Raw genomic sequence first — 12853 nt, forward strand, 5'->3', positions numbered from 1 at the left:
CTAAAGATGTGACACTTCCTATCTGCAGACAAGCTGTGATAAAATGCCAGTCGTACATCCCCGATGTGTTCCTGGTAATTCACTCAAAGCGGCGGAGGGGGCGTCTGTACCCAAGACCTGCTAGTGGCTTGCGCTGCTTATGGCGTGGCTGACCTCGCGCTGCCCAAGCTAGGGGAGGCAAAACCCTTTAGAAAGTGAAATGGTTTGTTGTTTCTGGATGGTGAGAAGCCTGCCTGTGCTTGACCGCCGATGGTGTTCAGCCTCCTGGGGCAGGAGCTCCCAGCTAACCGACCGGTTGGATCATTTCTGTGCAGCTAAGCCAGCCTGTCTACTGATAGGATAGCAAACGCTTCGATTTAGTTATGGCTCACTCTAAAACTGATTTCAGGAAGGATGAGAGTTTTATTTTTGTTCCAACAGTGTATTTTCAGGTTTTTTATAGCCAGGCCATTCTGATGTGAAAAAAGAGAACGTATGAAACGTCTTATTATAATAGCTATTGTTCTGTAATAATTTCCAGGCCGTAGACATTTTCATGCATCACACTGTCCTAGACCCACCAGCCCCGTGTCTACCGACAGCAACATGAGTGCTGTTGTAATACAGAAGGTCCGACCTGCCAAAAAGCAAAAACACCAGCCAGGACATCTGCGCAGAGAAGTCTACACAGATGGTGAGTCCACTGAAATGGGTGAAAACGTCAGTGAACCTTTCTAAATATGCATTCAGCGCGTGTGTGTGAAATTTTTCCACAGAGATAACATTATGTTTCAGAATTCAGTGATTTGTGTTTCCTGTTGCTAAACACACTGAGCAGATTAATCATTTTAAATGCCAGAGTTCCTTAATACTGTACATTGATGCTTCCACTCCAGAGCCTTGCACCTGTTTTCTGTAGTGTCCTAATCGGCTAATTACTGTCATTATTTAAGAGCCCAGATAGCATAAATAGTACAGTCATTGAGAATAATGCGTGGTTAGGAATAAAATCTTCGTTCACATGACTGACTATTAAAACCTTCAGAATGTATCTTTTCCTGAAAAAAACAATTTACCACTCAAATGGTGAGCAACACAAATCAATGAATTTTAATCCTGACCACGGCATTGTTGCAAGCGGTTACTTTGTGAGTAAAAGCAAAATCTAATCATCTTCTTTCGTGCCTTCACACACAATATCAACTCTTGCTGAAAAGGTAGTGCTTGTATTCTCTTGGGAGTGTAGGAGGATAATGCAAACATTGTGATGTTGTCTAGAGAGAGCCTTTAATGAAAATGCCTCAGGTGGTGCAGCTTTTATTAAAGCACTACCTTCCAGTTTTATAAAACAACCCACGGGCTTTGTTGGAAATTCATGTAAGATAAATTCTCCAAGACTTAACCCATCTTGTCAAGTTTGCTAAATTTGCTAACGGGGGGGAGGGGAAAGAAAGGCATCGTTCCCCACCTCCTGGTTCTCCGCAACAACGATCTGATTAGGACTTTCATTACCAGTCAGAAATTTTTCAAAGAGGGGCTTCGTTTGCCATTTTCATATGAAAGCCTAATATTATAGATCCTTATCCAGGGTTACAAGAAGAGAGTTTTGAGCCACTTCTCCCTATGATTCCTGCCCCTTGACAAAAAAATTTAATACAAAGCTCACAGCACGATGAGCAGAAGTAATTTAGCAATGAGTGGTTGTCCGTGCTATTATCTGTACTTTATTCTGAGTATTTTCTCTCACTAGCATCTATCTGATATTAGGCTGCATTAAATACTGGCATGACACAGTGCACCTGGGCCTCTTGGCTTATGCCCAGGCCCCTTCTGTCAGCGAAACTGAGCTGTTGGAATATTATCTGATTTCAAGAGGTTATTACAGTGGTTTTGTGCATGTTTGCTTCTGCGAAAGGACAACACAAGGTGTAAATCCCGAAACTGTACCAGAAATGTTACGTTTATGAGACCCTTGTAATGGCATTTTGTGAGATTTTATAGACATTTTGTCAGCTTTTATTCTCTTGAAGAGAATGCTCTTAACTGAATAATTGGCTGAGCATCAAACCTCGATACAAACACAACAGCTAGAACATCAGACATAAAAATCTGAACAGGAGTTTTATGTGGCCATTTGCCTCTAACACAGGAATAAATAAGAGGTGGGCCTGTATTTGATGGCCGGTTTTTGTGAAAGCAATTATACAAAGTTAAATCATAGAGCATTGTGGTTAGATATTGCAATAGATTTGACAATCATGATCAATATTTGGTTTGTGTTATATAGCACCTGCTTACTTCAGCATATTTTCTAATTAGGTAAGAATTTCCGCTAACCTGTTTAGTGTGCAATACAGTCTGGTCATTCAGGGAACAGCAAATTATGGCTTTAATTTCTGCAGAACTAATAAAACCCAGTTCAAAGGTTGAAGAGCTTGTTTGGTTTTGATTTTTTTTTAATTATTTTTTCCCCCTCAATCCATTTACATAAGCATATTTGGAACCTTGCTGAAGATTCTAACCATTCATTTTAATAGCCACATCTAATATATTGTCCCTTTAGAATTATCTATAAAAATAACATCTACTAATTGTTTTCCTTAAGTGAGAAAAGCGATATGGAGACATGAATGAAACATTTAATCACAATTGACCTTTCCCAGATATACTTAGGTTTTTCTATTGGCTTGATGTCACACTGTTACTTATCTTTTTTATAAAGGAGTGCCTGATACAATTTTTTTTTTCCTCATAATGGGTGAACATACGTGTGTTTATAATAAAGCAAAGCAGATATTCTGAATTTAAGCATTTATTGATGACTAGAAGCATGGTGTAAATACTAAAAAGAGAAAGATACATTGTTTCATTACTTTCTCAGCCTTTAAAATGGAATTTACTTTCACATATAAAGAATTTCCTACTGTTCCCAAATTACCTTAATTAGTATTTGCTAGCAGTTTCATGAAATACCAGTGTCATGAAGAATTTACATGATTGGTTGACGGAAAGGATATATAAATAAATAAGTTTTTGCATGAATGGTTGAAAACACCAAGAGTATTATCAGCAGCAATACATGTAAGTCTCAAAAAAAAAAAAAATCTCTATTTTTTTTTTTATTTACAGCAAGATTTGTGAAAGAGATTGGTATTTCTGAAAGTGTGCTTGTTACTAATGTAGCAGTAAAAGGTCTGCTACTACCCTTTTTTTAAATAGAGTGCTCTCTGATCTACTCTGCATTGTACAAGTAGCAACAATTTTGTATTTTCTGCTAGCGTTAGTTCAAATCAGTTTCTACTTTATGTAGAATGGGATTTCAGCTCAGTTGTTTTGTTCCTTGACAGTCATCCAGGCGGTGAAATGTTCTCCGTATTTGTTGCTAAAAATCTTTGCTCAGTAGGTGGTAAGGATTAAAATGTATGAATTTTTAATTGCTCTTCATCTAGCCTTTTAGAGAGTTAACTACTAAGAGTGCATTACAAGAACCAACTAACAGATGTATCCTCCTTTTCAACCTTGACTGACCTACTTACATATTTAATTTAAGAAACCAAATTTTAAAAGAATATCTTTTTCTATGAAAGTCTCTTCTGAACTGTCTTGAATTTATTTATTAGTAGTTACAAGCCTTCAGAATTGTAGGCTTTTAGATAAAAGGGTAAAAGGACTTTGCTTTGATTCAGTAGGTCTTTCGATAGAAATTATGCCACTGACAGTTCACACGAGATTTTAAATCCTGGTTCTTCTTTAGCTCTCAAAGTGACAAAGGAAAAAATATTAATATTTTCACAACTAACTGGTTGAGACTGTGACTGAGTATTTAGCTGTGTTATCAATGTCATGACGTTAGGGCAGCTGAATTTCTTACAAAAGGCAATTGAATATCTGCCAAATATTTCCCTGAATTTTCACTTTGGAGTGATAAGCCATTATGCATGCCAGCATCAGCTGTACTTCTGTCTCCCTCTGCCTGTGCAGTACAAAGAAACCTATTCTGCGCAGCTTTCAGAAAGGTAAAAAATAAGTAGGAATGCATTTCTTACCTCTGCTAAAAACCAGCTTGTTATCGAATGATAATAATTTTCAGATACCTGCTCTCTTTGCAGTCCTTACTTCTGATTCCATTGTTGAGGTATTTTGTAAATGTTGGTTTTATTACTGAAGGATTTTTTGTGGAGTGAAAATTGTTTTGATAAAAGCATTGTGTAAATGTACCTACAGGCAAAAAAACCTCTACAAGCCAACAACCCACTGCTTTTATACATCATATTGAGTTTTGCTGTATCTATTTATTCATCCAATGATGTACACTTTGAGCCATGTTTCTTGAAAGATAAAGCATGAAAATAACTTCAGTCCATCAATAATAGTATCTGAGCTTATTATGTGTCTAGGAATCTTAAGTGATCTTAAAGCTTTACTAAGTCAGGAACAATCTTGAGTTTTGCATGCCTGCATAAACACACAACAGAAAAAATAATCACTCTGTATCTTTTCCAATATTGCATCAAAACTTTAGCTCTGCTGTTTTCTTCAGGGTGTGACTGTAGAAATCTGTAGCCCGACAGAGTTTAAAAGAGAGACTTGCCTCATGAGGCCTACTTCCCTCATTTGTCACTACTTACAATTCATCTTTTTGTGCTTATTTGTGGTTTCTCCACTTCAATGCCAAACTAACTTAGTATATTATTTTTCCTCACTGGCATTTTGCTTACGCCATGATTCCTGTATATGTTCTCATTTAGAAAATTATCGTCATCCTTTCAAAAGACATACGTGGAAGATTTCCCCTGTAGACCGTGTTATGAAATGGCATCCATTAATGATTTTAGCTATGTGGGAAGTAGTACAACAGTAATACACTGACATGAATGAAACATGTGAGCACGGCTGACCTTTAACAAATACTTCTGAGTTCTTTATATTGGTCTGATGTTGCTTTGTGATTTATTTTTTATTCTTTACAATGGAAGCTTCCATTTTCCTTTTAATAAGAAGTGTGCCAGTTTGTACTCGAGGAGGCAGATTGAATCTGGATTTTCTCTGTTATCTGAGCTGTTAAAATAAATACCACAGGGGTGTAATAGTGTTGACCTCTGAAAAGTTGGGGTTTTTTTTCCTCTGTAAAGGATTCTTCTCAGCGAGTACTGTGTTATAATGAAAATTTTTATACTTTCTCTGCAGGTTGCAAAAATGTTCTTGAAAGAGAATATCACTTTTCTTTAGTTAGTACTGTACCATAGAGCTACTGTCATTTTATGAAACTTTTTATATCAATGCATCTTTCCTTTCGATAGTCAAGACTTAACACCACTTTGTTCATTGTCCTGTGTAGCTGGCTAGGATTCTTGAATAAAGTAGCTTGTTCCAAGTTGCATTTTTTAGGCTACAGGAAAGATGCTGTTCCTTCCCTTTGGTATTGAGCCAGTGCATTGCTGTGGCACAACTGTTGGAGACAGGCTCCAAGGGTGGCTGAAGCAGCTTGGCGTTAAGTACCTGCACTCCCTTTACATCAGCTGGCTCAACAGAAGGGCTATTCAGTGCTCTGATAACCTGATAGAGACAGTGAGTGGGGAATGTGAGACACAAGATATTGCATGAACAGCTGTGGTTCCAGAAGCCTACACTTCTGAGTTCGAGTATCTTCATCCACTTCTGATTCGGTGTGTCCTTTTCCGAGAGAAGGATGTTTTCCAGAGAAAGGAAAATATTATTTGAATCTCCTCAGGCTAATGAAGAGTTTATCTTATTTTTTAAATCTTGACCAAGTGCTATAATCACTAAAAGTATTCTGCAAAGGGTGGGAACCATCACCATCTCTAGCATTGCTTTTGACCAGTTATTGTGCTTGATAAGCTTTGAGCTGGATCTGACATGCCTGCATCATGGCAGACATGGCCTGATGCATTAGACTTTCAAGGAACGTATCACATGCTATTCTGAGGTCTTCACACAATTTTTCACCTAGTTGTTGAATTGTAAGAAGTTACATACTTCTTCAGACCAAGATTTTTTCTGAGCAGGTATTGACACTGAAGCTCACATGGCTATGGAGCCCTATGATCCAAATGTCCACACTTGTAGACACATATTGAATGTAAGCATCTGCCAGGCTGGGCAGCACACTGAAAGTGATTTGGTTTGCTCTTTGGTGGCTAGAGGTCACAGGGCATTTTTAGATGCACAGAGGAGGTAGTCTGAATGCTGCTCTGATGGGTGGAGTTAGACTTTTATTGTTAAGGTTGTGTATTGGACAGAGGTTACCACTGTAAACCATGTTTAAAGCGTTATGGATAACAAAGGAATGCAACGTCACTGATTCTGTGCTTTCTTCCCAAAATCTGTTTTATGTCATATCTTACTGAGTCAGAAGTTGCCTCTCCATTTTGCAGTTTTAGTTCCCTCAGTTACACAAGTCCAGTCCATTGCCCATAGATCTGTCTTTGTTCTTACTTTATAGTCTAATAATTCCCACTCCATAAATAAAATTATTTTGATTCAGCCAGTCTAGTATACCCAGACTTCCAGCTAATTTACATTATACCTTCTCAAGTTTTGGAAATGACAGTGCTTTTTCTGAAAAGACATCTCCAAATGGTGAACGTTAAGTAGATGCTTGTATTAAGTGTCGGTATTCAATTGTTCACCTGTAGCTATTCTCTAAAACAGAGGTTCCCCAAACTGCCAGAGTTTGAAAAACAAACTACTCTAACACAATTTGCAAGGAATATAAGGCCGGTAGTCCAACTTGTTCTTAGCTGAGAAGAACAGAAGGAAAGAAGTTTCTCTGTTTCTTGTTAAATGGATTTGGTCCCTCCTTCAAGCCATAAATTAGAACAAGGAGAAATTTTCTTGGTTGCTCGGTTGGGTTTTTTTCTCTCTTTTTTTGGTGGTTTTTTACCAATAAAGTGGAGTTAATGTAGCGAGAATGATGTTACAGATCTCATTTACCTGAAGTATGTCCAACCTTAGGAAATGAACTTTATGACATCTTTCTTCATCATCCCAGTCTAGACAACTGATAAAATTACCAGTCTTATTTAAAACAGGTCAAGGGCGATTCCAAGTTATGTCACCAGTTTAACATGGAGGATGGTGCCCAGTAAGCCTACATAGAGCACTGAATTCTGCATTGTGATACCTTTCCACAGGGCTGGATCAAGTCATTCGTGCATTGTGTCACTGGAAAACCTCTCAAAAATATCTGGCATCTGCCATATTTGAATTTATACATATACGTTAGATGCCTATTTTTTTCTTATGCACGAGTGCTACCTTTATTCTTGGCCCAATTTAGTTAGTTTTCAGTTGAAATGTTCTCTTGAATAGACTATGAATTAACTGTATATATAGTGATGGTGTTTGAAAAACACAGCTGCTCCAGGATTTTTCTGGAAGTAGAAAGAATGAATGCACACCATTATAAAATGCTGAAGTTACATTTTTTAATAGTGCTGTTATTTTTTTTAAAGCGATCTCACTTGAGAATATTAACCTCAGAAACATCTTTCACATCTCACTTTTTTAACCTGTTGTTCTCTTATATCCATGTGATCTGTTCCTACAGCTTTGTTGTGAACTGCTTTTGTATTGTTGCTTCTTTGTTTGACTTTTACATTTTTTTGCTTCACATTTTATATTCCACAGAGCACTATTGTATCCTGATGAATAGTTTACACATTCTAGTTTTAAGTCTTAATGCAGAAATAGAAAAATTTAAATAAGTAAAATATACACGTGCCTTATAAATGCTATTTAAAAATATACACAATTTTAGAACCCCTTAAGCTGTGCTATCTTTAGGATTAATTCAAAAGTCTTGTGTGTCTTTTTTTCTTTTTTGTTCTTCCTGAGAGCTTGTTACTTTGTTGATTGAGTGTAGATTTTTTTATATCTCAGCAGATATTCACAGACATCAGGGATATGTATGTTAGATCAACCTATGTTTTTGAAACAAGAATGCAACAATATAGTTTATCCTTACATATATAAGCAGTGTGTCAGATACACATTCTTACACCCCTGCCAACGTGCTTTAATGCTCAGCACCCTTAAGACCTTGAGTAACTGTAGCACAAGCTGCTGTTTTGTGGAATGGAGTTAGCAAAAATGATAAATATCAGCAACTCTGTGTTGATATCCATACCTGATATATTCATATCCAAGCGCCTAAAGTTTATTACAGCTTTTTGTAATGATTTTTAAGAAAATGTTATCATTTGAAAAAGCTGTGAGAGGTCTTTGCATTTTTAAAGCTTAAGCTTTGGAAAAATACCCATCAGCAGTTGTATCAGTAACATAATACTTTTTGGGGTGGAGAGAGAAGGGCAGAGGGAGGGCTGAAAGTAAATAGGGCATCTGTTTCTTCAGTGGAAGTTAAATATTATTTCTTAATTTCATTAGTGTATGATGTCATTGTAATTATTATTCTTTTTCAACTCTGCAGACTTGCCACCCCCTCCTGTGCCACCTCCAGCTATAAAATCACCAACTGCTCAGTCCAAATCACAGCTGGAGGTGCGGCCGGTCATGTTGCCAAAACTTGCTTCTATAGAAGCGAGGACAGACAGATCTGCAGAAAGGAAAGGAGCGAGCTACAAGGGGAGGGATGGGGTGGATGGGCGACAGCATTCAGATGTGCGGACAAATTCGGGAGAGCGGAGAGAATCACAGGAGCAGCAAAACGATGGGAAACTGCGAGGAAATAAAGCACCAAAACGAGAAGGCACACCAGCAAAAACTCATCTTCTTCAAGGTTATTTTACATACGCTGGGTTCAGTGAAGTTTTTTATGTTGATCACAGGGAAGAGGCAGCTCTTTCCAGGTCTCTCTCAGCAATGGTGTGAGTGAGGTTAGGTCTGCTGAATTGTCACCATTTATTGTAATTAGAGTGCTAACACAGGTCACGTTGCAGGTTCTCATTAGGGTAAAATGGAAACAAAAGCTTATGAAAAATGTAGATTTTCTATCTTGCTTTCCATATGCACCCATCACGTATTAAAGCTAACGCTGAGGAAGCCCAAACAGAAAGATTCCTCAAGAGCTGTAAGGATCAGCGTCCTTGCCCCTAACATCCATTCATAGTCTAGTTATGTCTAATCTGTCTAGTTATGTCTAATCTATCTAATTATAATTTAATTTACAAGGGAACTGAATGAAGTCAAATAGCAGATCTGTAAGTCAGATATTTAACTTCTCCACTAAAGAATTGGCACTTGGCCCATTTTTATCTATTTGTAAACCTGGTCCTGTTTAAAAAATAAGAAAGCCATAGTAGTAATGCATTAGGTATAAATTCTAACTGACATGGCATTATATGAATCAGACCTGATCAATATAATCCCTTGTTTATGGAAGTTGGTAAGATTCCTAATTAATGAAAAATGATTAATAGAATTTGCCAAGTGTTCTCTAAGGCTTTCAACACAGATTCATACAAATGCCTGGTCCTTTCTTCCTGCAGGTATCCAGGGTCAATATCAGGGGTGACTGGGCAGTAAGTTGGTTAAATGGGCACTTTAGTAAGAGATCGGTACTGTCTGCACTGGATTACTATGGCGAACAGTTATTAGAAATTTACCTTAAGAGGATGGTGCTGAAATTTTAAAACATGCCCACTAATTTTCTTTCAATCTCAGTTTGAGAAATACAGGGTCTAATATTTAGCTGCAGTGAGCTCCTTGCGAGTGTCGTGCATGTATTGTCATTTCCTCCTACTCAGTCATATCGAAAATATAGTGCAAGGGTGTTTTGGTTTTCTTCATTTTCCTCTAGAACATAGAGCAGTGATCATAAATTGAAATGAAGTGGACAGTAATCATGAATTAGTTTTTCTGTGGTGAATGTTACAGTGAATACTATAAATTTCCTTGAGAAAGCTTCTATAATGCTATTATGGAAACAGTGTATTTCATTTTCCTGTCAAGCATCACTTTAAACCTACTGAGGAGCATAAAAAGTAAAATAAATCAAGTGCATGCAGAAATTTTAGGATTATAGTATCTCTGGGTTTGTAAACATAACCATGTATATATTTAATTATACAGAGGACATCCTGCCGTATTCTAGACCAACGTTTCCAACATCAAATAATCCTAGAGATCCCAGCTCCTCCAGCTCTATGTCATCAAGAGGGTCAGGAGGTAGACAGAGGGCAGATCAAGCAAATATAGCCCGAAGGAACGTTGCAGAAATGCAAGTACTGGGAGCGTATGAACAAGGAGAAGAAGAAGAAGAAGAGATGGAGGTAACTGCAGTTGTACTGCTGAAGCTGACTAGAATAAGGCTATTTTCTGTGCTTAGACAGATGCCAAGAAAAACCACTTTTAAATCAGAAATATTTCTCTTCAGAAAAATTAGTACATTTATCTGTCAAATAGTGGTATGTGCAATAAAAAGAAACTTTAAGAATGTGTCAAAAACACAAAAACCAAGTAATACGTAGCATAGTATAACTGTCACCACACTAAAACCTATGGAATAGAACTTGCAGAAATACAGTTTTTAAATGTGCACTTTACATTATCCAGATTCTTTCAAAAGTGGAAATGAAGCATCAGAGCATCTAAGAACACCTTGACATTGACTTTCACAGTTTTTGAAAGTTTATTGTTCTAGATTTTATTAGATATTAAGGCATGAACTTTTCCTCTTCTTTTTTTTCTGCCTAATGATGTTAATTCAGCTTAAATCCTGGTTGTAGAAAGGGTGTCCAACATGCAGTCACGTTGGTGCATGTAATTAAGAGTAGTAATTATTATTTAAAGATAACAAATCTCTCAGAAGTATGTGAAACACACTTTAAATAATAAAATCTAACATGCAGTCATTCATGTGTTTGTTTTTTTTAATACAGGAAACAGAAAGCTGAAGACAACGACATGTACTGTAACAGGCTTTTAAAATCTAATCAGAAAAAAAAAAATCACTTAAGATGCCTCAAGTCTGATGATGTTTGACGCCAGAAATAATGTTCAGTGCAATCAGAGTGTACAATTTTTCATTTTTCCTCATGCCATCAGAATGCTAGTTTTAATTTTACTCTTTCTTTGTAAACCCTCCTTGTTAGGAACGGCCCTTGCCTATTCCGTAACGCTAAGTGCATCAGCTTCGCTGCCCAAGGCGGCAGGTAAGCTGCTCTTCCTGGTACTTGGGCCAGCTGCTGCTTCAGGATTAAAGCAGAAGGGGATTCCAGAGCCTGGGATCCCGAGGTTTCTCCCCAGCAAGGCGGTGCTCGGTACACTGCCAGTACACCGGTGAGCCAGTCAATAACCTTGCAAGTAATACGACATTGATTAAAAAGATCCCCAAAGTCAACATCACGCAGAAGAACATTCTTTTATTCTAGGGGTTTCACTGTTGTCTGCGGTTAGTGCAAATGGTATCTTGCAATTTCCGTACGGGCTGCGTGTTTTCTGCCAGTCTCTTGCTAACCTTTTGCAGATGATACAGTTTTACAACTGCAAGTAAAATTAATTTGGGATGAGGTGGCTCATATTGTAAATATGTACTCATTTTAAATCCCCTGTGGTACTTTGATTTGTCTTTCCATTTTCATCATTAAATACATTCTTATTAAAAATGTCCTTTGGGATAGGCAGGAGGTAAGCCAGTGTGATTGCTATTTGCCCAATCATGGCATGAGCAAGTTTATCTGAAACTTTTTCTAATTTTCAGCTTCAACAATGCTTATGAAAATAAGCAGGAAAATCAATGGACATTTTTAATAATGATTGGGTAATATCATTAACTGTTACTGGCCCAAATCTCAGACCTCTACTTGTGTCAATTCACCTTAAAGAAGAAGTGCCACTTAAAGAAGTTTTGTTTGATCTTGGCGATTAATTTTTTTGTAATGCACTGCTTATCTTTTTTTTTTTTTTTTGGTTTTAAAAGCACAATCACTAAACTTTGTTTGTAAACCATTGTAACTATTAACCTTTTTTTTGTCTTATTGAAAATGTTAAGCATTTGTTTGGGATATTTTTCATCTTTTTGTTAACGCTCTATGTTTGTATTTGGAATATTTGAATGATGACAGACGGTAAAGTAACAAACGTAAATGTGGGCCATAATCAAAACACTTCTCACTTTTCCTGGACTTACAGAAAATTATCAATTTTGCTGTGGCCTCTCTCAACATTGGATTATCATTAAAGCTGAAATAGAGGCATTAGTTGCATTGAATTTGCCAAATGATGTCCTCTGTCTGTAGATTTTAAGATCTTTTTTGTAATTATAAAATTTCTTTGTCATTGGTGCTAATGGGAAAATGTGTGTTTGTTTATTGACAGCTATCAGGACTAGCCCCAATGAAAAAAAAAAAAAAAGAAGAAAAAAAAAAGTGTTTTGGTGTTTACCGAGGACTGAAATTTTTCATTTAGCTAATTTTTAAAGAAAGGTTCCATAGAAAGGGTGTGCAGTACTAAAGGAACAATCCATGTGATTAATGTTTTCATTATGTTCATGTAAGAAACCTCATATTTTAGCCATAATTTTGCATACTGAGGATCCAATAATCAGAAAAGTAATTTTTGTCACATTATTTATTAAAAATGTTCTCAAATACATTATCTTTCTTGCGTAGTTTCTTGTGTTCCCTGAAATGTAATTTTAGGGCCAACTCTGATCTTATTTCAGTTGAGAAGAGTCAGAATCTGTCCCACTGAAATCATGCAGTTACAGTAGCATGAGCAAACTGGGAGAGCTGGATGCAGCCTAAGATTTTACGTAATTACAATTGATTGCCTTAAAGATCTGACTTCTGGGTGCTTCATGAACTGTGATAACGAAAATGTCTCTTAGCCTGCCAATTTCCAGAGAGAGCTGATGAAGAAAATCTGTACCAACAAAAGCGTTCACCTCAGGGGT

The 12853-nt window shown here is 37.0% G+C and overlaps 1 protein-coding gene across 6 annotated transcripts in view; it reads left to right on the forward strand.

The window, feature by feature from the left end:
• The window catches only part of ROBO1 (roundabout guidance receptor 1), a 736398-nt gene extending 723846 nt beyond the window's left edge, over window positions 1-12552 (forward strand). For all 6 annotated transcript variants that reach the window (XM_054805401.1, XM_054805419.1, XM_054805438.1 and 3 more), the window contains 4 exons: window positions 521-673; window positions 8429-8737; window positions 10030-10229; window positions 10839-12552. In XM_054805401.1, coding sequence (XP_054661376.1) covers window positions 521-673; window positions 8429-8737; window positions 10030-10229; window positions 10839-10853 — 677 coding nt within the window. In that variant the 3' untranslated portion in view covers window positions 10854-12552. The remainder of the gene's footprint in view (window positions 1-520; window positions 674-8428; window positions 8738-10029; window positions 10230-10838) is intronic.
• The last annotated feature ends 301 nt before the right edge of the window (window positions 12553-12853 follow it).

Source organism: Grus americana, chromosome 1, assembly GCF_028858705.1.
Source record: "Grus americana isolate bGruAme1 chromosome 1, bGruAme1.mat, whole genome shotgun sequence".
NCBI classification, from domain to species: Eukaryota; Metazoa; Chordata; class Aves; order Gruiformes; family Gruidae; genus Grus; species Grus americana.